This window comes from Dipodomys merriami, unplaced genomic scaffold, assembly GCF_024711535.1.
Source record: "Dipodomys merriami isolate MVZ:Mamm:240054 unplaced genomic scaffold, mDipMer1.0.p SCAF_22, whole genome shotgun sequence".
Taxonomy (NCBI): Eukaryota; Metazoa; Chordata; class Mammalia; order Rodentia; family Heteromyidae; genus Dipodomys; species Dipodomys merriami.
The window spans coordinates 20506437-20534336 of record NW_027203604.1 but is presented as its reverse complement, the minus strand read 5'-3'; the positions used below and the strand labels follow the sequence as shown (position 1 = coordinate 20534336).

General features: G+C 51.5%; 2 protein-coding genes across 5 annotated transcripts; one reads left to right on the top strand and one right to left on the bottom strand.

Annotated features, from left to right (window-relative positions):
• The first annotated feature begins 431 nt into the window (after positions 1-431).
• Positions 432-5243, top strand: Nsun5 (NOP2/Sun RNA methyltransferase 5). Its single transcript, XM_070033662.1, has 10 exons — positions 432-524; positions 720-842; positions 1204-1378; positions 1456-1564; positions 3080-3218; positions 3310-3425; positions 3643-3821; positions 3916-4123; positions 4211-4351; positions 4420-5243. The coding sequence occupies exons 1-10, from the start codon at positions 432-434 to the stop codon at positions 4532-4534; spliced, it is 1398 nt and encodes a 465-aa protein (XP_069889763.1). The 3' UTR covers positions 4535-5243.
• Positions 4667-26790, bottom strand: Pom121c (POM121 transmembrane nucleoporin C). Of its 4 annotated transcripts, none has more exons than XM_070033658.1 (13): positions 26651-26790; positions 19343-19558; positions 18222-18380; positions 15879-15959; positions 15162-15333; positions 12282-12373; positions 11587-11660; positions 11150-11274; positions 10951-11053; positions 10541-10756; positions 8478-10085; positions 6595-6717; positions 4667-6351 (listed from the first exon to the last, which is right to left on the bottom strand). In XM_070033658.1, the coding sequence occupies exons 2-13, from the start codon at positions 19405-19407 to the stop codon at positions 6254-6256; spliced, it is 2916 nt and encodes a 971-aa protein (XP_069889759.1). In that variant the 5' UTR covers positions 19408-19558; positions 26651-26790; the 3' UTR covers positions 4667-6253. The 4 variants fall into 4 exon arrangements, with proteins under 4 accessions (XP_069889759.1, XP_069889756.1, XP_069889757.1 ...); XM_070033655.1 differs by lacking the exon at positions 26651-26790 and adding an exon at positions 20761-21287; XM_070033656.1 differs by lacking the exon at positions 26651-26790 and adding an exon at positions 20761-21287 and having other exon boundaries at positions 11150-11268.
• Between the last annotated feature and the right edge of the window lie 1110 nt (positions 26791-27900).

Here is a 27900-nt window from a genome sequence, read left to right as displayed (position 1 = left end):
AGTACATGGGTTTGCAAGAGGGTGCTCTACCTCCCGAGCCATGCTCCCGTCCTTTGTGCTTTATTTTTCTAACCCTGCTATTCACGCCCGGCTTGTGGCTGGGATGGCAGGAGTGCTGGTGGTGATGGGATCTAATTTCCTCGCCGGGGCAGGCCATGAACGTGATCTTCCCTCACCTCCCGAGCAGCGAGGACTGCAGTGAGAAGCCGCCGCGCCAGGACGTGTGCTGTTTAACTGGGGGGGGGGGGGGGGGGGAAATGGCTCACAGGGCAGGCGCGCTGGACTCGAACCCGCGGATCGGAGCCGATTTTGTTGTATACGCTAGTTGGCTGACGGCGGCCCGGTCTCGACGTAACGCGCGCCCTCTGACCCCGGAAGTGCGGGAGGGCACAAAGCCGGTTTCGCGACAGAGCCGTAAAGGCGCACGGAGCATGGCGCTGTACGCGGCGGCCGCCTCGGTGCTGGCGGGCGTGGAGGAGCGCCGGGGCTCTGTCCGGGCGCTGGTGTATTCCAGCGGCTTCCAGGTAGCGGGCGGAGGATCGGGGCTGGCGAGAGTCCCGGAAGGCGCAGGCGGGGAGCGGGGGGGGGGGGAGCGGGGGGGTCTCGGGCGGGGGATCTCGGAGGTCCCGGGCGGATCTCGGGGTCCCGGGGGCGATGGCGCGACGGTGCCATGCTGGGGGCCTGTCGCCCACGTCGCGCGTCTCCCCTCGGCCTCGCAGAATGTGAAGCCGCTGTACGCGCTGGTGTGCGAGACGCAGCGCTTCGCTGCTGTGCTGGACGCCGTGATCGCCCGCGCAGGCCTGCTCCGCGCCGAGAAGAAGCTGCGGCCGCACCTGGCCAAGGTGAGCGGGGGGGGGGGGGGGGGGGGGGCAGGGGGCGGCCTCACCTGCAGCCGCTGGCGGTCTGGTCTGTCTGGTTCGTGCTCCCAGATCCGATTCTCTGTATTGGCTTTTTTTTTTGGGGGGGGGAGGGAAGGGCTTGAACTCAGCGCTGAGCCTTTTTTCTTTTTGCTCGAGGCTAGCTAGTCTACCTCTTGAGCCACAGCTCCACTTCTGGCTTTTTGGTGGTCGGAGAAAAGAGCCTCACACGGACTTGGGCCACGAACCGCGATGCTCAGATCTCAGCCTCCTAATTAGCCGGGATTACAGGCAAGAACCACCGTTCGCCCGGTTCTTTATTGAGCCCAAGTCGTTAATGCTTCAGGTGTTGGTGTACGAGTTGCTGCTGGGGAAGGGCTTCCGAGGCGGTGGGGGCCGATGGAAGGCCCTGATGGACCGGCACCAGGCTAGGCTCAAGGCTGAATTAGCCCGGCTCAAGGTTCAGCGGCATGTGAGCCGCAATGAGGACCTTTTGGAAGCAGAGTCCAAGCCTGGCTTAGGTGAGCCGAGGGAATTGAGGGGGTTGGCAATGGCCATCATCTAGGACCCGTGCCCCCTAAATGCTGTTGCTCCTTAGCTCCCAAGGTGCCACGGTACGTGCGGGTGAACACACTCAAGACCTGCACTGACGATGCAGTAGATTATTTCAAGAGAAAAGGTTTCTCCTACCAGGGCCGGGCTTCCAGGTGAGAGCTCAGCATCCTGCCTGCTTTTGCTTGGCTTGGGAGATGTCCGGGGCACTGGTGAGGCAGGGATCCCTGGGTCACGCTGGCTGACAGATCGCTCTCTGGGTTTTCTTCCTGCATTTCTGGCACTCTCCCATCTTTCCCTACCTCTTTTTTTTTTTGTGGGGGGGATGTCAGTCATGAGGCCTGAACTCTGGGCCTGGGCACTGTTCCTGAGCTCTTCAGCTCAAGACTAGCGCTCTACCACTTGAGCCACAGGCCACTTCTGGCTTTTTCTGCTTATGTGGTGCTGAGGAATCGAACCCAGGGCCTCAGGCATGCAAGGCAAGCGCTCTACCACTGAGCCACCTTCCCAGCCCTCCCCACCTCTTTAAAAGGCATCACACACCTGGGACTTGTTCCACCTTGCTTTTTGTCTTGTTGAGATAGAGGATCTCACTAGCTCTGGCTGGACACAAACTCACCATGAGGCCCATTGCTTAGAACTTGGCAATCCTCCTGTCAGCCTTTGAGTGCTGGAACTACATGGTTCCTGATTTTTGTTTTTGTGCTATCCTAGAACTTGTACTAAGGGCCTGAGTGCTGTCCCTGTGCTGCTTTTCCTGAAGGCTAATGCTCTACCTCTTGAGCCACAGCAACACTTCTGGCACTTTCTGAGATTGGAGATAAGCATCTCCTGGATTTGCCTGCCCAGGCTGGCTTTGAACTGCAGTGCTCAGATCTCAGCCTTCTGAGTAGCTAGGATTAACACCTTTCAGCCACTGGCATCTCTGGCTGATTTGTCTTGACAAATTCTGGGAAGTTGCTTCTGCAGCTGCATCCTTCCCTTGCCTCTGTTTTAGCGTAGCTGTTACTCTGTGGAATGTTGCTTGGAGAGCAAATGGAAGTCAAGATCAGTTCTTATAAGTGCGCCTTGCACTGTAATCTGTTTTATGTTTTCTCTCTCCACCCCCCCCCCCCCCATACTCTGGAAGCTCAGTTCTTCCAGAAAGCATTAATAGTGATGGCTTAAACTTACCAAGTGTTTTGAGTATTAACTTGTTTCATCTTCATATCTGCCATTATATAGAGGTGAACACCAAGGCCCAGAGTTAAGTCCCTTGCTTGCACTCTTGGTAAATAGTAGAGGTAGGATTTGATGCCCAATTGTACAACTTAAAACCCAGCCTTTACTGATTGGGTTTGGCTGTCCCCCTCCCCCCTTTTTTCACCGATGCCAGGCTATAAACTCAGGAGCTTCACTCACTTAGCTTGCTTACATGTGAATATGTGGTAGTCTACCTCTTGAGCCATGCCTTTAGCTGGACTTTTTGGTAGTCATTTGGAGATGGAGTCTTGAGAGCTTCTCTGCCTGGGCTGCCTGTGACCTGCTGGACCTCAGACCCGAGCCTGTGCATGCTAGGCAAGAGTGTTTCTACACTACATCCATTGTTATGGCTCTTGCACATACTTGTTGGATCCATTATGGGATCCCTCAGCACCGAGATCAGAAATGTTGACAGTTCTTTCCCACAGCCTGGAGGACTTAAGGGCCCTTGAGGGAAAGCACTTTCTTCTGGATCCTTTGTTGCCTGAGCTGCTTGTGTTTCCCGCCCAGACAGACTTACATGATCACCCGCTGTACCTTGCTGGACACCTCCTCCTGCAGGATAAGGTCAGGGGTCACTAGAGGGAGCGGGGGAGAGGGGGGAACTGCTGGGTGGGCAGGCTCACTCTGTTCAAGAACATGGTGCTCTGTCCCCCAGGCCAGCTGCCTCCCAGCCATGCTGCTGGCTCCACCTCCAGGCTCTCAAGTCATGGATGCCTGTGCTGCCCCTGGCAACAAGACAAGTCACTTAGCAGCTCTCCTGAAAAACCAGGGGTGAGCTGGGGTCAAGACGCAGAGCAGGGGTGGGCCTGGGCCTGGAAGTTGCAGGAAGAGGTAGAATTCTTCAAGGGAGGTACTCAGGGGTCCTTAGATCCTCAGGTCAGGTGTGTGACATGGGTCCCAAGAGGCCACCTGAATGCTATTTCTGTGACTTGATGACACCGATGGTGGGGTCAGAACTGCAACTTCACCCAAACCTCCTCTTCCCTAGGAAGATCTTTGCCTTTGATCTGGATGCCAAGCGCCTAGCAACCATGGCTACGCTGCTGGCTCGGGCTGGAGTCTCCTGTTGTGAGTTAGCAGAGGGTGACTTCCTGGCGGTGTCCCCTTCTGACCCTCGGTATGCACAGGTCCAGTACATCTTGCTGGACCCTTCCTGCAGTGGCTCAGGTGAGGGTTGACAGCCAAGGCTGCTGGCCTACCTCTGTGGGAATGTCCGAGGGCCACTACAGCCTGAAGGCTTCATTGAGGATTCTCCTGGTAGGGATGTTGAGCCGGCAGCTAGAGGACCCAGCGGTGGCACCCAGCGAAGAGCGCCTGCGCGCCCTAGCGGGCTTCCAGCTGCGCGCCCTGCGCCACGCACTAAAGTTCCCTGCCTTGCAGCGCCTCGTCTATTCTACCTGCTCCCTCTGCCAAGAGGAGAATGAAGATGTAGTCCAAGAAGCCCTGCAGGAGAGCTCAGGGGCCTTCAGGTGATGGTTCCCCCCACCCTCCTGGGCCATGGGGGTCCCAACTGTCCTGGTGCCCCCTTCCTAGATCTGAGCTGGCTTTCCTTGCAGGCTGGCTCCCACCCTACCCTCCTGGCCCCACCGAGGCCTCAATACGTTTCCAGGGGCTGAGCACTGCCTCCGGGCTTCCCCAGAGACCACACTTACTGGCGGCTTCTTCATTGCCGTCATTGAACGGGCAGAGGTGGCAAGGTGAGGGGTCTGGGCACTGCCTGGAGGGGCTGGTTGCTCGGGCATGCCTGACCTGGTAGTTCTTTCAGCTCAGCTCCACGGGATGAAGCACTGGCACAACTCACTCCTAGCTCAGCTGCAAGAAGGAAGAAGCGGCGGAAAGCAGCCTCTGGCCCTGGCCTCTATCTACTGCCATGCTCATAGAGGTGTGGGGCAATGCCTCTCTATGGCCAGGCCTCCCTGTGGCACTGGGGGCTCCAAGTCCCACCCCAATGGCTCCACAGTGTCTGTCCCAGGAGTCATGCTTCTGGCACAAATAAGAGTCAGGACAGAGTCTATGACAGGTCACAGTTTTTATTCTTAATGACATAGCAAGGAGAAAAATCTCACATTCATACTAAAAACCCCACTTGGCAGGAATGAGTTCTAGTGGGAAGCCCCAGCCACCTCTAGTTTGGTGCTGGCAGGACCAATGTGTGTATACCTGGGCAATGCCAGAACCCAAGAGCCTGTCTTGACCTGAGGTGCAGGGGAGCCTCAGGTCTAGCTCATAACTGCTCCCCAACAGATGTTGGGCCCTTGAGGGCCAGGCTCCTTCCTCAGTTGCATGTGGCCAAGCCTAAGCAGTCAGCTGCCAGCTAATGGGAGAGGGACACAGATGGGCAGTGCCTTCATACAACACTCAACCCTGGTCACCAGGGGAGGGGACTGTCACAGCTACAGCACATCGTCTATGACACAACTACATTTCCATGTGTCCAGAGGTGCTTGGGCCCTCCACCCAGGCAGAAGAACTACACCAACTAAACGGCTAGACAGCATTTATACTGAACCACCTCAGTGAACCAAGCTTGAAGGAATTTAAAAGGCAATTTAGCTTAAATACAAAAATAAATTTATCTTGTTAAAAAAATGTTTAAATATTTTTTTTTCTTTTAATTTAGACACACGCATTCATACTTCTTGCAAAGAGGTTGGCAGGGCAGCAAGGCTGTGGGGGTGGGGGAAGGGGTTTGGGCAGGGCCCACAGACCTCTTCAGGGAAGGAAGGAGGCTGAGGAAGGAGAGGAGCAACAGAAGTCTTCACTTCCCGGGCCCCAAGCCCAGCTGCCAGCCCAAGTGAAAACCCCATTGGAAATTCACGAAGTCAGCACTGTAGGCGTCAAGGGCGCCACTTTCCACATTCAGTAAGCCCTGGGGGCTGAAGACAGTTAATTCCGGCACTACCAAAATGCCGCCATACATACAACTCAGTTCTTCCTCCAAACTCGATTCAAAGAGCAACACACAAGCATCAGACTAACACAAGACAAAGCTTGAACAAACAATCCCAGAGAGGCAGACGTGGGGGGGGGGGGGTGGGGGCTGGGAGTAGTGATAGGTGTCCTGCCTACCCAGGAGCTGCTCTCCCAGAGCAGGGCTCGCCCCTGGCTCTAACAGGCTTAACAGTCTTGAGCCACCAAGCTTTTAGGAAGCCAAACTGGCAGAGACTAGAGATGAAACAAGGGGGTGGGACAGGAGGCAGCAAAGCCAGACTCATGGATTCCCCCCGCCAACCCCCGGCTTGGGGAATCGGGGAGGACCAAGCAGCAAGACATGGGAAGTCCAGGGGTCATCCTTGTCCCCATTCCACAGCAGTGGGGTGGGAGCTGCCTGACCACATGATGTCATAGTCAGGGAAGGGACCGCACGGTATGTACATGTCCTTTAGTTTACCAGCCTCACCTGTTGGACTGTTCAGGTTAAGGTACTGGGCTAGTGCCCTGCCGCCTCCTCCAGCAGTGCCAGCCTCCTCTCGGGCTCCTCCCTGGCTGCTGGAGCCAGAGATCCAGGCTGGGTTTGCTTTATGGAATTCTGAGGCTCTTCCTAGCAAGTGCTGAGGTCCAGATGTAGGTAGGGGTGGGGTCCCGGGGCAGGGGCAGGGCTACTTCTTGCGAGTATGCTGCCTTCGGGCCTGCAGTCGCTGTCGAGCCCCTGGAGTCTTGGATCCCGCACCGATGGAAAATGAAGGTGTCGCCGATCCTGTAAAGATGCAACAAGATCTTACCAGGGCCACGGCTGGTGCTCAGCTCTGGACAGTCAGCCAAGGCAGGAAGGGATACCTTTCACCTGCTTCCCTAAGTGTGCTGGCACTGTCTATGCAAACTCCAAACCAGAGCCCCACTCACAGGCTGAACCCCATGAACCTGACCTTCACAGGGCCCAGAGTGCCAGTAGCCTGCCATTCTACCCCTTTTCCTTGCTGGTCAGAGGGGAGATGCTTACCAAAAGGCCCAACTCCAGTGAAGCCTTGGGTGGGTGTTGAGGAGGTCCCAAAGGAGAGGCTGCTGCCTGCTGAGCCCACTCCAGGAGCAAGGGTGCTCTGGCCAAAGGTGGGGGTAGAGGTGCCTAGAACAAAGGAACCCAACAATGAGGATAGAGGTATGCAGCAGAGAAACTGAGTAGCAGCTGTGCTCTCAGCCTGTCAGCCCTAATGCCTGGAGCTTGGGCACCCACTGTGTCCCTTGATACTGAAGCCCTGGGGGGCCTGATCAAGAGACCTGCCTGCCATCAGGACCCAGCTTGTTACCTTCTAGCCTTGGTCTCTGGGCCTTTCCACACAGCAGCCTTTCTGAGGTACCCTGAGCTGCTCTGGGGAGAGCTAGGGGCTCACCTGCCAGCCAAGGCTGCTTCCTACATGGCTTCCAAACTATTTCTCTTCTGCCTCCTTTAAACACCTAACAATTTCATATTTTTCCGAGACAGAATCTTGCTTTGTGGCCAGGTGGGGCTCAGTCTTTGAGTGCTGGGATTACAGAAAGGCACCATTGTTGCAATCCAGCACAAGTTCAGATCAGTGTTAGTTGTGGTGGTGGATCTTTGCAGAGAACCCCTGGGCTACTTCCCTTTGCCATCCTCATCTCTTTTATCAGTGGATGGCTCATGAACTCCTCAAGAGCCACAACCACCTCTCTTCTTGCCCTCAATGCATTCCTTCCTTCACTCCTGTGACATCAGGCCCTGTCCCAGCTCCCATAAGGGCTGAAGGCCCTACTTTCGCTTTGACCTCTTCCCATAGCTCCTCCTTTCTGCCATGAGACTCCACAGTTGGGGTTTAGTGCCTGATTTCAAGGGCCATCTCAACCCCTGGATGCAAGGAAAACACAATCCAACTGGCCACACTTGAAATTTACCATCAGTCCTCTAGCCGGCAAGTCTACACATTCTCTTCTCCCATTCCGTTCCTCCTCATTGAGCAGAGCTCAACATAAATGGCCCTCCTTGCCCCATGCCACCCTCATACACCCCAAGAACTTCAGCCGTATTCAATGAGGAAGCTCTCAGAACAAGGTTATTCCTCTTGGGGCTGGGAAGGTGGCTCAGTGGTAGAGCGCTTGCCTTGCATGCATGAGGCCCTGGGTTTGATTCCTCAGCACCACATAAGCAAAAAAAAAAAAAGCCAGAAGTGGTGCTGTGGCTCAAGTGGTAGAGCGCTAGCCTTGAGCTGAAGAGCTGAGGGACAGCGCCCAGGCCCAGAGTTCAGGCCCTACAACCAGACCTCCCCCCCCCCCCCCCCCGCCCCAAATAAAGATTATTCCTCTGTCTGACATCCTACAGTGTTTTTTTTTCCTCCAGGAACATTCTTCTTTTCTGCCTGCCTCAAGGCCTTCAACCTTCTGACACTCTTGCCTGCGTAGGTGCACATTCGTGCCTCCCTCTACCAGCTGGCCACGAATCTGCTCTGAGCCAGCTGGCACACACTTACAATCCCAGTACTAGAGGAAATGAAGCAGAAGGCTCAGTTTCAAACTAAGCCTGAGCAACATAGTAAAAAACAAATAGACCAAAAGAACAAGCACCCTCAGGCTCCACATGGAAACCATAGTTGTTCCCTCCTCATTACATCTGTTTCTAGTTGACTTTTCAATTTTTTTTTTTTTTTGGTGACAGTCCTGAGGCTTGAACTCAGGGGCTGGGTGCTGTCCCTAAGCTTTTTTGCATTAAGCCTAGCACCCTGCTATCTGAGCTGCAGTTCCACTGCGGGCATTTTTAGTGGTTAACTGGAAATAAGTCTCATGGATGGCTGGCTTCAAACCATGATCCTCACATCTCAGCACAAGCACTTGACATAGTGCTGGGCCCAGCAGTCATGTGGCTCCTAAGCTTACCTCCAAACACAGGCTTGCTCTCAGGTGTGCCTGCCACGTTGAAAACGAAGGATGTGTTCTGGCCGGCCGTGCCCAGGGTGTTCTGACTCAAGCCACCACCGAAGGCGGTGGATGTGCCCGTGGTCCCACCCTGTCCAGCTCCAAAAGCAAAGGCTCCAGAGCTGGAGCTTGGGGTTGCCACACCGATCCCAAAGCCCCCACTGCCAGCTGGGGTGCCGGAGCTCCCAAAAGTGAACGGGGCCGGGGTGGAGCTGCCAAACACAGAGCTGGTGGTCCCAGTGCTGGTGGTCTGGGTGGTGGCTGTCCCAAAGGAGAAAACGGTGGTGGTGCTGCCGAAGGCGGGCTGTGTGCTGGCTGGGGCGCCAAAGGCGGACGTTGTGCCTTTCAGAGCACCAAAAGCTGGGAGCACAGAAGTCCCAAAGGCTGCAGGGGCCAGTGCAGGGGTGGGTGCTGGCACCGCTGCTGGGGCCGCAGAGGTCCCAAAGGTGAAGGCGCTGCCAAAGCTAGGGGCAAGGGCGGGCTTGGTGGTCCCTGGAGGCTGCCCCTCAGTGGCCCCAAATGCTGGCTGGGTACTAGCGCCTGGGTATGGTGGGAGTGCCGCCTTGGTGCCGGAACCAAAGGGAATGTTGAAGGTGGGGGTGGTGGTGCTGAAGGTGAGGCTGGGCTGGCTGGTGGTGGCTGTGGCTGTGGTGGTGAGTCCGCTGCCGAAGCCGCTGAAGCCAGTGGAGCCACTGCTGTTGGCCGGGAGAGCTGTGGCATTGGATGGCAGCTGCCCGAAGGTGTTGGGTGCCGGGGTCAGTGGGGTTGGAGCCTTGCCAAACTGGAACACGGGGCCCCCAGGTGTGGGGAAGCTGCTGGCAGAGGCGGGGGTTGCCCCAAAGAGAAACGGCTGTGAGCTACAGGTACCAGGCTCGGTGCCCGTGGTGCTGGCCGCACTGGGTGTGACGAAGCCAAACACTGGCTTTGCGACAGAGTCTACAGATGAGCTGGTGGTGCTGGAGGTGGTGGTAGCCGTAGGCAGGCTGGCAAAGGCAGGGGTGGTGGCCGCTGTGGTCGTGGTTGCAGTTGTGGTGGGTTTCAAGAATGGGGGGGCTGAGGACACGGAGGCTGGCAGCCCCATGCTACCAAAAATCGGCTTGAAAGCCTGGGCAGCCGTGCTGTCATCAGAGAGCACAGGTGGCGAGGGGCCAGTGCCCTCACTTTTAGGAGTGGCCAGAAAAATGGGCTTGAACATAGGAGAAGCTACAGTAGTGGCTGGCGCTGGAGCAGCCATGGTGGCGGCAGTGGTGGCGGCAGTGGTGGCAGTGGCGGTGGCTGTGGTGGCAGCCATGGTGGTGGAGGAAGAAGAGGAGATGGAGGTGGAGGAGGATGCAGCAACAGGGCTAGGAAGTGAGCTGCTGGGCACCCCGCCCAACACACTGGACTTGGGGGTAGGAGATGGGGCAGGAGCGCCTTGGGTGGTGACTGGCAGCTCAGGGACAGAGGCGAGAGGTGACTTGGTGTCCTTGGCCGGGGCCAGTTCAGGGAAGGTGGCTGCAGGCGGTGTGGGGCCAGGGCTGGCCGTCTTGGGAGGTGAAGGGGCGGAAGAGACCGCTGCCCTCACAGACTCTGGAAGGTGAGAGGAAGGTGAGGTCTGTGGACATCCATAGGACAGTCCCCAACTTGTGTCCCCCGGTGCCCACCATGCTAGGGACCCAAAGCCAAGAAATGTGGCCCACACAACAGCTCAAGGTGTTCATGTCCGCACCCAACACGGCCTGGTGTGAACACTGCCTTGGGCATCGAGGATGGAGGAGTGCACAGATGCAGGACTGCTGAGCGAACACTCGCCCTGCCTGGTGAGCTCAAGGGGCTGTCCACTCTGCTGCCCTCCAACCCTCCCTCCCACCACCAAGCACAGCAGCACAGCTAGGTGCTGCTCATTCACACTGACCACCACGGGGCCATGATGGCAGCCAGCACATGGGGCTCCGGGAAAGGCGACACCTGGCCTCTGGGCTAGGGAACTTGGGGGGCCTGAAGAAGCTGTCCCACGTCCATTTAGGCAGAGGGCCTGCACTCACCTGGGAAGGCTGGCAGCACTGGGGAGCCCTGCATCTTCTTCAAGCTCTCCAACAGTGGGTTAGCAGAGGGGGCTGGGAGGGAGGCCAGGGGAGAGGCCAGGAGGGGGGCTGAAGGGGAGGCTGCTGAAGAAGCTGGGGTCACAGCAGGCAGGGAGAAAGTAAAGGAGGGCTGGGCTGATGCTGGCGGGGTCTCGGTGACAGAGGTGGAGGAGTTATCTAAGGAGGAAACACAAGACGCCATGGTAGCCGGGCATGCTCACCTTGATTGCTTCCTCCCATGCTTCTGGGGTTAGGCAGTGTAGAGCCACCCATGAGGGAGGAACTCTCCACATTAGGCCTTAAAGTACACAAATGTCAAAATAACCTCCAAGGCTGAACAAGGCGGCCCTCTGCAAACCTGTAGGCCTTACCGGTTGCATCCTCCAGGGCCTTGTTAAACCACTGCAGCGATGCCTTCTTCTCCATATCCAGGTCCTCGGCAGTGATGGAATAGCCAAGCTGAGGTGGTGGAGGCTGTGGGAGAGCAGAGCAGAGGTCAGACCACTGAACAGAGCCAAGCCTAGAGTTCAGCCTTCCTGTGGCAGGGAAAGTGGGGTGCAGCAGACATACCAAGGTCAGCTGGTCCCCCCGCCTGGAAGGCAGCAGTGGTGTCTTCCGTTTCCGCTTCCCAGAGGTGTTTGGTGTGGCGGGGGAGGGACTGGGGCCCTGCTTCGTCCGTGTGGCCACATCTGCAACTGAACAAAGCGCGGGCTGGCACCCCTTCCTCCTGAAGGAACACCCAGAGCCAACGCCGTACGACCCTGACACACTCTTCTGTATGAAGAGCAGTGCTCCAAGTGCATGTGCACACCTCTAGTGTGTGAGCACAGCTGCGTGACTCCAGCAGTCACACAGAGATCACACCGATGTGCCTGTTACCACACCCTTGGCACACCACTGTTTCGTATCCACCACATCCCAGACAGAGCATCGCTCAACCCTGTGCACTCAGCCCCATGTATCTACAGTTTCTATCAACGTGGCTCCCACCGCAGCTGTCTGCTCACCCCTTTCTCCCTGCGACTCTGTGTCTGTCACCAGTGGAGGTGAGGAGCTGGAGTGATGACACGGCACATCTTCTCTGTAGGAAATTTGAAAGGGCAAAATTTAATTGAGAAAGCACCTTTTTTTTTTTTTTTGGTCAGTCGTGGGGCTTGAACTCTGGGCCTGAGCACTGTCTCGGAGCTTTTCTGTTAAAGACCAGCACTCTACCACTTTAAGCCACTTCCAGTTTCCTAGAGGTTCATTAGAGATTAGAGTCTCATGAACTTTCCTGCCCAGGTTAGCTTTGAAGCACAATCTCAGATCTCAGCCTCCTGAGTAGTTAGGGTTACAGGATAAGCCACCCAGCTAGAGAAAGAACTTTTATGTATGCGATGATTACCTTAATTCCCCCCTAACCATCAAATAGCTAAAATGTAGGACACCACAAGATCTCAGTAGGCTGGGGCATTGAAGGTCACAAGACGACCCTAATAATTCATGGAGGGCATGAGAAACCACAAAACAGTCACCTTCAAACCACAGCCTGCCAATACTGGGGGTGTGGTGGTGGGGGGGGGTCCTAGACACATCTATACCTGACGGGAGCTCCAGTGACTAAACTACCAGGCCAGTGGGACTCCAAGACCAGAGCAGTCCCAGTGGGATTTAAGTTCTACCCCCTGCACACAGCATAAGGGGGCTGGAGAATGGGGAATACCTTGTTTTCTTAGCCGGCCTTTCGGGGGTCTGGGAGCGTGAGGAGGCTGGGCTGGAAAAGGGGGATGACGTGGGACCACTCCTCTTCCACAGCTGAAAGAAAAACAAAGCAACATGACTGAACTTATTAAATATGGCTACATGTACAAAAATCCTAAAGCATATACAGCGGAGTATCTGGAATTTAGCTAATTTTCAGAATACAAATGTTTCTGTATTTCCACATACCAGCAAGACAATCACATCTTAAAGGTATGATCTATAACAGTATAAAAAACATGTAACTAGGGCTGGGAAGGTGGCTCAGTGGTAGAGCGCTTGCCTTGCATGCCAGAGGCCCTGGGTTCGATCCCTCAGCACCACATAAGCAAAAAGAAAAAAGCCGGAAGTGGTGCTGTGGCTCAAGTGGTAGAGCGCTAGCCTTGAACTGAAGAGCTAAGGGACAGCGCCCAGGCCCAGAGTTCAGGCCCCACGACCGGACCCCCCCCCAAACAAACAAACAAAACAACAACAAAAAAAAACCATGTAACTGCTGGGTGCTAGGGACTCAGGCCTGTAATCCTAGCCTAACTCCACAGCACAGGGAAAGGACAATCCTATCAATAAAGGTCGCTGAAAGGAATGAATATTACGGGGAAAGGGGCAGAATTTGCTCTCTATAGCACACCTCATACAAAGATGAGGTTCAGGCAGCTTTAACTATAGAGCAAAAAACAATAAAGCTTCCAAAAGACAGCATAGGAGAAAATCCTCATAATCTTAGGTAGGTTGAGATTTCCTGAATAGCACAACTACATACACTATCGCAGCAAAGTGGTAAAGCACTGAGAACTCAGGTCAATTGACTGAAGGCTTTCATTGAAACCATATGAAGAAGGCTGATAATGTAGCTTAGTGATAAAGTGCATGCCTAACATGCATGAAGCTCTGGGTTTGATTTCTCAGTACCACATAAACAGAAAAAGCCAGAAGTTGGCTCAAATGGTAGAGCACTAGCCTTGAGCACAGAGATCCTCAGGGACAGTGTCCAGGACCTAAATTCAAGCCCCAGAATTAGCAAAACAAAAAACAAACAAAAAAATTCCACAAAACAAAAAACAAAACATGGGGCTGAGAAGGTGGCTCAGTGGTACAGTGCTTGCCTTCCATTCATGAGGCCCTGGGTTCAATTCCTCAGCACCACATCGACAGAAAAAGCCGAAAGTGGCACTGTGGCTCAAGTGGTAGAGGATTAGTCTTGAGCTGAAGAGGTGAAGGACAGTGGCCAGGCCCAGAGCTCAGGTGTGCATGCATGCGCACCACGCACACACGCGCGCGCACGCTTTAATTTGCATTCCTGAGTACTATCGATATGTTTATTGGTTATTGTTATATCTGTGTGTGTATGTGTAGGGCCTGTTCCTGTGGCTTGAATGTGCAGTCTGAGTTTCTTTTCCTCAAGGTTAGTACCCTACCACTTGTGTCACAGACCTCCACTTCCAGCTTCTTTTGGTGGTTAGTTAGAAATAAAAGACTAGCCAGGTGCCAGTGGCTCATGCCTATAATCCTAGCTACTTAGGAGGCTGAGATCTGGGGATCATGCTTCCAAGCCGGCTCAGGAAGGAAAGGCCATGAGACTTTTTTTTTTTTTTTTGTCGGTCGTGGGGCTTGAACTCTGGGCCTGGGCGCTGTCTTTCAGCTCTTCAGCTCAAGGCGAGCGCTCTACCACTTGAGCTACAGCGCCACTTCCGGTTTTCTGGTGGTTTATTTGAGATAGGAGTCTCACGGCCTCGTCTCTCCTGCCCAGGCTGGCTTTGAACCGCGATCCTCAGATCTCAGCCTCCTGAGTAGCTAGGATTACAGGCGTGAGCCACCAGCGCCCGGCTGAGACTCTTTTATCTCCAATAAACCACTCAGAAAACCAGAAATGGCACTGTGGCTCAAGTGGTAGAACACTCACCTTGAGCTGAAGAGCTGAGGGACAGTGCCCAGGCCCAGAGTTCAAGCCCCATGACAAAAAAAAAAAAAAAAAAAGACTTTGCTGCCTAGGCTGGCTTTAAACTGTGATCCTCAGATCTCACCGCCCAGTACTGTATTTTCTTTGAAGAAGTATCTGTCTATGTTTTATTGCTCATTTTGCATAGATTATCTTTGCTAGGATTATACGCATGAGCCACCGGCGCCTGGCCAGTCTTTTATTTCTAACTAACCACCAAAAGAAGTCCTAGTACTTGAACTCAGGGCCTGGACATTGTCCTTTAGTTTTTTGGCTGAAGGCTGGCACTCATCACTTGAGCTATGCCTCCACTTTCAGCTTTTGATGTGGTGAATTGGAGTTTCTTGGTGGCAGACACCAGTGGCTCACAACTGTAATCCTAGCTAACTCAGGAGGCTGAGATTTTTGGATCTCAATTCAAAAGCATCTGGGGCAAGAAAAGTCTGTGAGACTCTTATCTCTAATTAAGCATGAAAAAAATCAAGTAGAGCTGTGGCTTAGGTGGTAGAATGCTAGCCTTGAGCAATAAAGCTCAGAGGCAGTGCCCAGGCCCTGAATTCAAACCCCAGGATGAAAAGTCTTACAGATCTGGTTGCTCTGGCTGACTTCCAACCGGGATCCTCAAGTCTCAGCCTCTTAAGCAGCTAGGATTACAGGCCTGAGCCACAAGTGCCCAGTTACGTTACTTTAAAACACAGTTTTAGTATGTCCCTACTATTCACAGAGCTATTTATAAGGACAACTCAAATCACATGACTTGTTGTGTGTGAGGACAGTACTGAGGTTAAAACTCAGTACCTATAGCTTAGAGCATTCCCACGTGGGAGTGACAGCCAAAAAGTGGTTGGTAATCACCTGCTCAACAATTAATTCTGGGAAGCCCTAACCTCTGCTGCTGGTGTATACCTGAGACACGCCTCGGGAAGAGCTGTAAGAGCTGGTGATGGCGTTGCGGCTGGAGCTCAGGATGCCCCCTGTGCATGTGCTCGTCAGGGAGCTCACAGAAGAGGTGCGTGACCGCTTATTTAAGTGGTCATCTGTGCTCTGGGAAGTGAGGCCTCTCTTCAGAGATCCAGGCCTAAGGAAGGGAAACAGGCAAGACATTATCACAGGAAGCATTCTCTTATAGTTTCATCAGAGTTCCAACACCTTTCTTACTAAAGCCAAAGGGAAAATGACAGATAATACTCTAAATCTGCAATAAGTTTTTGGCTACATATAACTGACACAAGCCAAATATTGAAAACTGAAATGTGATCCCATGAATGCAATATTAGAAGATGCTCAATGGTCTATGATGGGGGTGGTGTGTGTGTGTTTGTGTATGTGTGCTCCTGGGGTGGGCTGGCTTGGGGATGATGAATGGCAATAGATGCACTAATCATCCTGTGATGGATTCATGTTAACTTTAAATAGATAATACCCTCTACACCAATTATGCCCAAATAAAGCTGTTTCGTGGTGCACACATGTAATGCTAGCAATGAGAAGCTGAGGCAGGAGCTTGGGTTCCAGGCCAGTCTGAACTACACAGTGAGATGAGAGCCTGTCTCCCCAAGAAGCAAACAGCCATATTCAGACTTGTTCATGGCAACTATTTCCCCGAGAAGCACCCTCACTTACTTAGGAACAAAAGAGGCTGGGATGCCATTGGCCACAAGAGGTTCAAATGCTGAATGTCCACTTCCACTGCTATCATGGCGCCTGTGAGAAAACCAAAATTCTCCCATTAAAGCACATTTTTGTATTCCTGGGACCTCATGTGATCTCTGCCCGAGGATAGGTTCTGTCCTTAACTACATTTCAAATATCCGTGCTTCTGGCCAGGCGCCAGTGCCTCATGCCTGTAATCCTAGCTACTCAGGAGGCTGAGATCTGAGGATCATGGTTCAAAGCCAGCCCGGAGGAAAGTTTGTGAGATTTTTAGCTCCAATTAACAACCAGAAAAACTGTGGCTCAAGTGGTAGAGTGCTATCCTTGAGCTGAAGAGCTGAGAGGAGCATGCAGACCCAGAGTTCAAGCTCCACAACCGACAAAAATAAAAAAAAAATCCACACTTCTGAATGGCAAATCTAATCTAAGGTTGTTTTGGGTAGTGAAGGGCAGAGCACCTTCAGTACTTCTATCTCACTGGAACACCCGACTATATTATGATCCTGAGAAAGCGCGACACTATTCAGAGAACCAGCCTGTTCCCCACAGTGCTCGGGGTGACAGGTCACAGTGCCAAGCCACACAGGGCATGTGACTGCTGCTGATCTCAGCCTCAGGGAAGAGTACCCATCCTGTCACAGTAGACCTCTGAGATCAGCACACACCTCCCTGACCCTAGAGCCTTCTACTTCTTCCCACCCAGCCATTCCTGCTTGGCTGGATGACACTGTAGACCCTGTCTGTGGTCACTTTTGTTGAGCCTCCCATATGCAGATACTTGCCCACTTAGCATTTCCCAAACTCAGCTTTGTCATGTAGCACCAAGGATGGCAACCATGACACTAGCAGAAATGAACAGCTTGGTGGAGGACATAGGGCACTGGTAGTGTTTCAGGTGTGGGTCATCTCCTCACAGTGCTCAGCCGTGATCCTTTATATAAACAGGCTGTGCCCATTACCCCTAATTCCTTTTCCTTATCCCAGTTACTTTATTTTACCACTAAAAAAAACTGCCACTGGGCACCAGTAGCTCACACATATAATCCTAGCTACTCAGGAGGCTGAGAATTGAAGATCACGGTGGGAAGCCAGCCTGGACAGGAAAATCTGTGACTCTTTATCTCTAATAAACTGCTGCCAGAAGTAGAGATGTGGCTCAAGTGGTAGAGTACTAGCATTGAATGAAAATGAAGCTCAAGGGCAATGCCCAGAACCTTAGTGCAAGACCCAGAACAGGCATCAAAATACACAAAAATCCTATTTCTCAGAGGTAGGGGATTCTGCCATCTTTGGAACTGGGTACACAGAGGTGATGATGAGTATCTGTAAAGTGGAAGTGAGGTGCTGGTGACTCACACATGTAAAACTAGGTACTGAGAAAGGGGAGATATAGAGGATTGCATTTGAAGCCAGTCTTGGCAGCAAAGTCTGAGACTCCATCTCCAAAAATAACAAAAAGCAGGGCTGGAGGTATGGCTCAAGTGGTAGAACACCAGACAAGCAAGCATAAAACCTGAGTTCAAACCACTGTACTGCCACACTCATATGTGTGTGCACACACACACGTACTCACGGACACGTGCACAGAGTGTTAGGCCAGGTTGTCTGAGGCTTGGTGGCAGTGCTTGTCCCAATGAGGATCTGTGTTCTATCCCAGCACTGGCAGAGTAAAAGTGGACTTTTTTCTTCTTTCTTTTTGGTCGGTTGTGGCGCCTGAACTCTGGCCCTTGGCGCTGACCCTCAGCTCTACCATTTGAGCCACAGCGCCACTTCCAGATTTTTCTGCTTATGTGGTACTGAGAAATCGAACCCAGGGCCTCATGCATGCAAGGCAAGCACTCTCCTTCCCAGCCCCAAGGTGGGCTCTTTAAATGACTCTTTGAAAACCACAAATAGTCCTGAGCCTCCACTACCTCCTCTGCCCTTCCCCCACTTCCATTCTCAGGAACCTGTTACTCCACTTCCCAAAGAACTCCATGGGAGCCCAGAGAGGCACTGATTCTCCTCCAGCCCTGAGAAGCCTGCCATAAAGAGAAAAGTATTCACTTTCCTTTCACAAGAATTTCCTTCAGATTGACATTTTGATTGGTAGTTAACTCACAATTGTGTAGGGAACACTGAGCAACCTGACTTGAAAAAAAAAATTTAAAGTTTCTGTGCTAAAACAGGGAGACAAACAGTAAGAGCTATAAAATGTATCTAGTTGGATGGCATGGACCAGCCCCTTACCAGGCTGTTCCATATGAGCCTGAGAAGGGGCCAAGTGAGGTCACACACTGCAGCTGCATTTTACAGTCCCACTGGGTTTATTACCGTCTCTTGTTTTCCTGTCCATCAGCAAAGATTTGGTCTTCTTCCTCCACAGCTCTTTTCTTCCTCTCTTTGAGGGCGTTCAGGACGGTCTCCTTTGCACATGGGTCTGGGGCATTTCTGGTTGGTGAGGACAGTGCTGCGTTCACTACCTGCTCTGGTCTGTAATGAAAGACAAAATTCTAGCAGGAAGAGATTCTGAACCACCTCATACCACATAGTATAGTCTTCAGTAATTGGAAATGAAACGAAACAAAACAAAAAACCCAAAAGCAAATTTATCCACTCACTGAAACTGCCATTAATTAGCTATGAAAAAAATGCACAGACCAAAAATCCTAACTTGAACTAGAATTTGAGGTTTTACTTTCAAATAATCAACCACTTCTTTTTTTTTTTTTTGGTTGGGTGGTTTGTGGGGCTTTGAACTCGGGGCCTGTGCTCTGTCCCTGAGCTTTTCTGGTGGGTAATTGGAGACAAAAATCTCATAGACTTTACTGTCTGGGCTGGCTTCAAATCACAATCCTCAGATCTCAGTCTCCTGAGTAGCTAGGATTATAGATATGACCCACTGATGCCCAGCTCCCTTTTTAAAATTTTATAGGTGCTTTGTGATTCTTTTGTTGTTGTTGTTTTTTTTTTTTTTAATGCTGCTACAGAGGCTGGAACTCAGGGTTTCAAACTCTTACTGGTTTTTGTGCACAGCTGGTACTCTACCCCTTAAGCCATGCCTCCAATCCAGCATTTTTCTAGTTAACCAGATAGAGATGGGAGTCTGCCCAACCTGGCTTCAAACTGTGGTCCTCCAGGTCTCTCAGCTTCAGAGTACCCTTCTTACAGCTGTTTGGTCAGAGGAATGGCTGGGAATAAGAGTTGAGGGGGCTGGGAATGTGGCTTACAGGTAGAGTGCTTGTCTAGCATGTATGAAGCCTTGTTTTCAATTTCTCAGAACCAATAAACAGAAAAAATTGGAATTGGTGCTGTGGCTCAAGTGGTAGAGTACTAGCCTTGAGCAAAAGAAACTCAGGGACAGTGCCCAGGCCATGAGTTCAAGACCCAGGATTGCAAAAAAAAAAAAAAGGAAAAGAATGGATACAAAGTGAGCATGCTCCAACAATACTCACACTGGAGAACGCATCAGTTTGCTGTTGGGAGGGGCAATTCTCACGGTCACTGGGCTGCACACCATCCTCGAGTTCCGTGCAGAGAGCACAGTCTTCTTATGACAACCATTCCAGCACACTGTGGGCAGCACTCCCAGCAAGGAGTACTGGGCCTGCTGGATTGGGTAGCGTCTGCGAGGTGTTATTACAAAACGGTTGGATGAGGACCCACTGTCCCTGCAGAGAATGGGACGGCAGACCAGGGAACCAAAGAGAATGAAAAGAATGTTAGAAAATTTAAATGGCTAGAGAATCACAGAAGTTCACTTACACATTTTCCAGATAGTTTCAATCTCTTTCTAAAGAGCACAGACCGCAGTTTTATGACTATATTCCCTATTCCATGTAAGGAGTAAGTGACAGCTTATTACTTAGCGACCACTAAATCCAACAGTTTTGGAGGAAGCTTGGAAGAGTCATGCAACCGTTTCTGGTAAATCATCAGCACAGAAAACCAAACTTCTTGTTGTTGTTTGTGCCTGTGCTGGGACTGAATTCAGGGCCTCATGCTCTTACTCAGCTTTTCTGCTCACGACTGGCATTAGCATTTTTCTGGTTTTTTTCCCTCCCCAGTACAAGGGTTTGAACTCACCACCTTGTGATTATTTGATCTGCTGAGGCTCTACCACCTAAACCACACCACCATCCTGGTTTTCTGCTGGTTAATCTGTTGATAAGTCTCTTACAAATTTTTCCATCAAAGCTGGCTTCGAAGTCATATTCTCCAGATCTCAGCCTCCTAAGTAGTATTACTGAACTAGCTCAAAGATTTTTAAGCTCATCCTCTACATTTATTAAGAATTCAAGACAAGAGTGGTGGTGCACACCTATAATACCAGACTCAGAAAATAGAAAAAGGACGATCACTAAGGTTCAAGGCCAATTTGGACAAAGGTATTCAGAAGTTTCTCTCAGAAACCAAAGGACAAAATGAAAAGGATCAGAAGTTTAGTTCCCATGACGGGAACTGAAGTGCTTGGGGTCCAATTTCCAGTATAAGGAAAGAAATGTGTAACTTGATCAACTTTATCAACAAAATTTTCAAGGAGCTATTTCCTGTGATGCCTCTTTGAGTTCTGATGACAAAATTTCCTTAACTTGTCCAAAGGCAAAACAGGGCCAAACTAACTGTATGACTGAACTCGAAGAAAAGGCCTTTCCCATCTTACGATCTTTTCGTGTCTTAGTAATCGCTCCACTGTCTAGATCATTCTAACTTTCAGGCAGTTCCAGGACCTGCCAAGAAGGGAAGCGCTCCGGCCACACTTCTCACTCAAGAGTCAGAGGGTGGGAGGCGGCCCACAAGAAAATTTCGGATGTTAAAATCAAGCCCCCAGCCAGATCCTACCGGGGCGGGTGGGCTGATCGGCCCGTCTTACCGCTGGAAAGGCCTCCTGGAGGGCCCGAGGAGCTGCGTGGAGAGCGGGGAGCGGACAGGGTGGAGGCGCGGGCCCGGCGGCGGAGAGCGAGCGGACGGCGGGGGGCGCAGGCCTAGCCTGTCGGGGGCGGGCGGGGGCGGTGGGCCCGGCTTGCCCAGGTAGCTGCCCATAAGGAGCAGTTCGGCGGGGTCAGGTCCTTCGAGTAGGCTTCGCGACTCCGGAACGCCTCCGTTCGCCGCCGCCTTGGAAGGAGGTGTGACGAGCAACGTCCTCGGGCGCCGCGCGAAACGCGCGGACGAGGCGCGCGGACCTCGGGGCTCGCGGGTCAGCCCCCACCAGGCCGCGGTGGCCCCCACTGCCAGCCAGGCCAGCGCCGCCGCCGCGGGCACCAGGCACAGCACCAGGCCGAGCAGCGCCAGACCCAGCAGCAGCGCCCCGGCCGGCCCGCCACGAAGCCGGCCCCGGCCCTCCCCGGCACTCGAGATGGGACGCCGCCGCTCGCCTACTCCGGCCGCCGGAGACATCGCGGCTCCGCGCCGCGGAGAAGACTTGCGTCTCCCAACATGCACCGCGCCGCGTGCGCCATCGCGCCGTCGACGTCACCGCGCGGCGCCTGCGTCACTGCGCGCGCGACTCGGACGCTCGGGCCCGGCGACGCTAGGAGCGGTTCTCTACTTGAGAACGTGGGCGCAGCCCGGGGGAATCATCGCCTGAGCCCGTCCTGCCGCCCGGTGCCGTCGACTTTTCTCCTGTGGCCTCCGATGGCGGGGGGGAGGTAAGCTCGGACGGGAGCTGGTCCTAATGCGCTGCGGGTCAGACCTGACCGCTGCTCGCAGTCTGAGCTCCTGCAGTATGAATGGATGATCACTTGTGACTATCAAAGCTACCAAAATGGCCCATGTGATCTAGATTTAGGGGTACATTGAGGATTTGTGGTCGGTTTAATGTTAAATTTAGAGGCTTGTGAAGATGAGTTGTTGTCGGGGACTGGGTTAAAGAGAGCTAAAGGTTGCAAGTCTTTTGTGACGGTAAAAATGTTTTTAAAAATTTGCAATGCCACAGTAACGCAAAATTTTAATTTAAATAAAATAAAAACAAAAACTTAATGTAAATGAAATTGCATTTTTTTTACACAGTCTAGTGAATTGTAGAGTATCATAAGAAGCAACTTAAAAGGTGCCTTTTCTGGGCTTGTGGATTAACTTAAACCAGGGCATCCGGTCCTCCATTTTGCATCAGCTGTTTGGTCTGAGCTATTCCCAAAGGCAGTCAATTTACAATCACCTAAAGCTCTGGGATTAGACATTATTATCTTGTGACTAAAGGCAAACTGCCCCTCAAACAGCAAAGCTACTGTCTTAAAAGACAATAGCCAAGTGAGAGCTTGAGACCCTGAGTTCAAGCCACAGGACCAGCAAACAGATGTACAGACCAAAATGGAAAGTCTAGAATGAACTCATGGGCATACTGACATATGGACTTGAAGTAGAGAAACCAGAATGCCAAGAGCACTGAATGGGGGAAAGGACAGACAACCCAATGAGGATGTTGGAAAAGACTTCCACTGCAGAAGCATTGAACTCAAAGTGGATTACAGATCTACATTTATGTTCTGGAGCAAGAGATACTAGAGAAAATAGAGAAGGAGCTTCTTGTCATTGGATAAGGACACTACCGGACTGCACAGTGAACTGCAACTTAAAGAATGGGAGAACATCTTTACAAGTCACATCAGGTAAAGAATAAACACCTAGAATACATCAAGAACTCCTGTAAGGGCTGGGAAGGTGGCTCAGTGGTAGAGCACTTGCCTTGCATGCTCGAGGCCCTGGTTCGATTCCTCAGCACCACATAAGAAAAAAGCCAGAAGTAGAGCTGTAGCTGAAGTGGTAGAGTGCTAGCCTTGAGCTGAAGAGCTGAGGGACAGCGCCCAGGCCTAGAGTTCAGGCCCCATGACCGGACCCCCCCCCAAAAAAAAAAAGAACTCCTATAATTGATTGAAAAAAAAATCAAATAGTGAGCAAAAGTCTTTTTTTTTTGGCGGTTGTGGGGCTTGAACTCTGGGCCTGGGCGCTTGTCCCTCAGCTCTTGAGCTCAAGGCGAGTGCTCTACCACTTGAGCTACAGTGCCACTTCCGGTTTTCTAGTGGTTTATTGGAGATAGGAGTCTCACGGTCTCTCCTGCCCAGGCTGGCTTTGAACCGAGATCCTCAGATCTCAGCCTCCTGAGTAGCTAGGATTACAGGTGTGAGCCACCGGCATCCGGCTGAGCAAGTCTTGACAGTTCTCCAAGATGATACAACCTGGAAAGACGCTCAATGTCACTCACTGATCATGAAAAGAAATCTAACACCCATTAAGATGGTGCCTGTCAAAAGCTAGGAAACAAGATTTGACAAGGTCATGGAGTGAATGGAAACTTGTCTTGAACTGGTGGTGGCACTGCTGTACAATCACTACAGAAAACAAGTTAACAGGCTGTGCAGGGGGAAAAGATGAAAACATTGCAGAGATTTGTCTTACAATGTGAATATCCCAACACTACTGAAATATATGTAAGCTTGTGCATTAGTCCAGGTTTTGTCACTGGCCAAATAACTGGGAAAAATAATTGAAAGAAGGAAGGCTTTATTTCAGTCTGTCATGGTAGGTAGGGCAGGGCAGAGCAGCTGACATCTGGAGCTAAGAAACTGAGGAATTTGCCTGTGTTAGGCCTTTCTCCTCTCCCTGCAGTCCATCCAGCCCCCAACATGTGGGATGGAACTGCCCACATTCCTTGCCAGTCCTCCTTAATCCTCTCTGGAAAATCCATCACAAACAAGTCAGAAATGTGCTTTATTAATCTTTCTCAAATTGGTCAAGATTAAACATGCATCCAAGCTCTTGTGGTTCACACCTGTAATCCCAATTATCCAAGTGAGATCTGAGAATTCCAGTTGAAACTAGCTCTAAGGGAGGAAAGTCCATTAGACTTCATATCCAGTTAACCAGCAAAAAACTGGAAGTAGAGCAGTGGCTCAAGTGGTAGAGCACCAGCTTTGAGCAGAAAGTAAGGACAGTGCCCAGGCCCTGAGTTCAAGCCTTAATATTGGCATGCATGTGCATACAGAGTTGAAACATCGTATATAATAAATTTTATGTTGCTTAAAAAAATAATAGCTGGGCGCTGGTAGCTCAATCCTATAAGGAGGCTGAGATCTAAGGATCACAGTTCAAAGCCAGCCTGAGCGGGAAAGTCTATGAGACTCTTTTTTTTTTTTGGTCCGGTCGTGGGGCCTGAACTCTGGGCCTGGGCACTGTCCCTCAGCTCTTCAGCTCAAGGCTAGCACTCTACCACTTGAGCCACAGTGCCACTTCCGGCTTATTATTTTTTTTTTCTTTTTTAAAAAATTTTTGGGTCTGGTCTTAGGGCCTGAACTCTGGGCCTGGGCGCTCTCCCCTCAGCTCTTCAGCTCAAGGCTAGCACTCTACCACTTGAGCCACAGCGCCACTTCCGGCTTTTTTCTTTTTGCTTATGTGGTGCTGAGGAATTGAACCCAGGGCCTCAGGCATGCAAGGCAAGCGCTCTACCACTGAGCCACCTTCCCAGCCGGCTTTTTTCTTTTTGCTTATATGGTGCTGAGAAATTGAACCCAGGGCCTCAGGCATGCAAGGCAAGCGCTCTACCACTGAGCCACCTTCCCAGCCCAGTTCATGAGACTCTTATCTCCAATTAACCACCAGAAAACCAGAAGTGGTGTTGTGGCTCAAGTGGTAGAGTGTTGTCCTTGAGCTGAAGAACTGAGGGACAGCGCCCAGGCCCAGAGTTTAATTCTCACAACCAACCAAAAACAACCCCAAAACAACATAATAAAAAACAGCAATGTATTGTGGAATAATCTGGTATACAAATTTTTAAAAAGCCGAGTGCTGGTGGTTCATGCTTGTAATCCTAGCTACTGAGGAGGCTGAGATCTGAGGATCGAAGTTCAAAGCCAGCCCAGGCAGGAAAGTTTGTGAGACTCTTATCTCCAGAAAACCGAAAGTGGCACTGTGGCTCGCTCAGGTGGTAGAGAGCTCACCTTCAGCTGAAGAGCTGAGACAGTGCCCAGGCCCAGAGTTCAAGCCACCTGATGGACAAAAAAATAATAATAAAATAATAAAAATAGCACAAATGCCAGAAGGGTAGAAATGAGAGGATGGTATAAAGTTCTTATGCCACATATGACATACTTTAAGGTAGGTCCTCATGACTTAAAAATCTACATTATAAACTGACCACTACAACAACAGAAATGCTAATGCACTGTCAACAAAGGGAACCAGGATAAAAAGTTTCTCCCACTAGAGGGCAGCCTAAATCTTGTGTATAATGGCACAGTTCTTTCTCAATTAGAAAGGACAAAAACCCAAGCTACCTAAAGCTTGTGTTTATAATTCCTATTTCTTCACCCTTTCTATTTCAGAGGTAGAATGAAATATTAACAATCACTGCTTGGAAGTAAAAATGTGTCAGCTGGATGAGTGCTGGTGGCTCATGCCTGTAATTCTAGCTTCTGAAAAGTCTGAGATCTGAAAATCAAGGTTTGAAACCAGTGCCATCAGGAAATTCCATGAGATTCTTATCTCCAACTAACTAGCAAAAAGCCAGGAGTAGAACATGGCTCAAGTGATAGAGCTGTAGCCTTGGTGAGGTGGGAGAGGGGAAGGTTCTGATCTCAAGCCCTAGGACCAGTACAAAAAGAAAAAGAAAAAAAGTCTGGTACTGGTGGCTCACACCTAGCTATTCAGGAGACTGACATCTGAGGGTTGTGGTTCGAAGCCAGCCTGGTCAGGGAAGCCCATTATCTATAATAAACTTCCAAAGCCAGACGTGGAGCTGTGGCTCAAGTGGTTGAGAGCTAGCCTTGAGCAAGAAAGCTCAGGTCCAACAGTCCAGGCCAAGACTGGTCCATAACACATACAAAGAGGAGTAACCTGGGCTTAAAGGAACCAAGGACCTGGCAGGACAAGCTGGAGCAATTGCAATGCCGTCTCTAAATGCTGTCCCCTGAAACTCAGAGCCTGCCTCCTGCTTATGACTGGTTCAGCACCATAAAACTATGCTGCTAAATTTGACTTGTGAAGGTAGGAATGTGTTTGTGACTGTAAATATCACTATTCTACATTACTGTGAAACTTGTGAAATTTATGTAATCACTTAATCTCAAAAAAAATAATTAAAGGGCTGGGAAGGTGGTTCAGTGGTTGAGTGCTTGCCTCCCATGCATGAGGCCCGGGGTTTGATTTCTCAGCACCATATAAACAGAAAAAGCCGGAAGTGGCACTATGGCTTGACTCAAGTGGTAGATCGCTAGCTAGCCTTGAGTTGAAGAGATGAAGGACAGTGCCCAGGCCCATAGTTCAACCTACGACCAACAAAAACAAAAACAAAACACGCCACCATAGTGCTGGGAAAGTGCCTCAGTGGTAGAGTGCTTGCCTTGCATGCATGAGGCCCTGGATTCGATTCCTCAGCACCACATAAACAAAAGGCTGGAAGTGGTGCTGTGGCTCAAGTGGTAGAGTGCTAACCTTGAGCTGAAGAGCTCAGGGACAGTGCTCAGGCCTAGAGTTCAAGCCCCAGGACCGACCAAACAAAACAAAACGCTGCCAGCAAGGCATTTTGCTGGTTTACAGGAAATGTAATCGCTTGGCTTTTTCTGGCCTTGAACAGCAATCCTCTGAATCTCACTCTCCAGTGTAGCTAGGCATAGTTTTATTGTTGGTTTTTGTTTTCCTTTGTGATGCGATTCCCGCCAAAACCCAGGCGCGCGGTATTTGGTGTCTACCGAGTAATCTACTTGGATTTTTCCGGAGCCAAAACTGTGGAACAGAGGCCTAGCAAGCCTGAAGGCGCAGCTGGGACTTACCAATGGGGGCCTCCACCAGGCGGGCCCCCGGAGGGTGGTGGCCCCGCCACGGCTGCGTCTGTCCAGCCCAGGCGGTTGAGGCCCACAAAGCCTGGACTTGCACCAGTCCTCGCCTGGAGGACCCCTGCCCGGTTTTCTCTGCCTGCCGCCCGCCAGGGCGCAAAGGCCCTACCACTGAAGGCGGCAAAGCCTCGTGGTCCTGACGTGCACCGCACGTGTGACGTCACTGCGGGCACTGCCGGCGAGAGGCAGGGGCGGCTGGTTGCCAAGCAACAAGGGCCAGTCAGAGGCCACAGCGCGGCCTGCGCCGGAAGAGGAGCAAGGGGTCTGTGGTGGGCGCTTGTCCGTCGCCTCCCACCGGGAAACCCAGTTCGCTCCTCATTTCTGCAGGCTGGGGCTGTAGTTCTGTCCGGGGTCACCTGCTCTCCCAGGGTCAGTGACTTTCTACAGGCTTTAGAACTCTGAGGGCCTTGGATCAGACGGTGGTTTTTCCAGGCCCCGTGGGAACAGAGCGCCTGCGCAGAGTGGCACGTTCGAAATTTTCCATTCCACAGTTTGTGGTATGGATTTGAATTTTGTTTTTCTTGTTGTTTAGGTGAACTGGGGTTTGAACTCACGACCTTGACATGTGCTGTACTAGTTTGTGTGTGTGTGTGTGTGTGGTTTTAACTCAGGGCCTCCTACTTGGTACAAAGATACTGCTACATGAGCCAGGCTCATAACCTTGAGTTTGTTTTTCAGATAGCCTTGCTCTTATACCTGGGTGGTCTCTGGGAGATTCTTCTGCTTCTGTCGCCATCTAGCTGTGTTTATAGAAGTCAGTCACCACGCCCAGTTTGTTGGTTGAAATGGTTGTCTCAATAAATTTTCTCAGGTGCTGGCCTCAAACCTCGATCCTCTGGTGTCTGCTTTCTAAACACTGGGATTCAGTGTGAGCCTGGCCCTGTTTTTGTTATTTATTTATTTATTTTTTGGGGGTCCGGTCGTGGGGCCTGAACTCGCCCTGGGCGCTGTCCTTCAGCTCTTCAGCTTAAGGGTAGTGCTCTACCACTTAAGCCACAGCGCCACTTCCGGCTTTTTTCTTTTTGCTTATGTGGTGCTGAGGAATTGAACCCAGGGCCTCAGGCATGCAAGGCAAGCGCTCTACCACTGAGCCAACTTCCCAGCCCCCTGTTTTTGTTTTTTGTTTTTGTTGCTTAAAAGCTATTCCAATTATAAAGACTACTTGGAAAACTGCAGTTACATTTACA

Excerpts from the sequence above, each read along its gene's own strand:
- Pom121c (XM_070033655.1), bottom strand. The coding sequence starts at position 21,284 with ATGTCTCCGGCGGCCGGAGTAGGCGAGCGGCGGCGTCCCATCTCGAGT. Across the intron at positions 11,275-11,586 it reads AGAGTCGCAGGGAGAAAGGG|TTGCAGATGTGGCCACACGG; the intron begins GTGAGCAGACAG and ends CGCTTTGTTCAG. Across the intron at positions 11,054-11,149 it reads GGGGGGACCAGCTGACCTTG|CCTCCACCACCTCAGCTTGG; the intron begins GTATGTCTGCTG and ends GCTCTCCCACAG.
- Nsun5 (XM_070033662.1), top strand. The coding sequence starts at position 432 with ATGGCGCTGTACGCGGCGGCCGCCTCGGTGCTGGCGGGCGTGGAGGAG. Across the intron at positions 4,124-4,210 it reads GAGAGCTCAGGGGCCTTCAG|GCTGGCTCCCACCCTACCCT; the intron begins GTGATGGTTCCC and ends CTTTCCTTGCAG. Across the intron at positions 4,352-4,419 it reads GAACGGGCAGAGGTGGCAAG|CTCAGCTCCACGGGATGAAG; the intron begins GTGAGGGGTCTG and ends TAGTTCTTTCAG.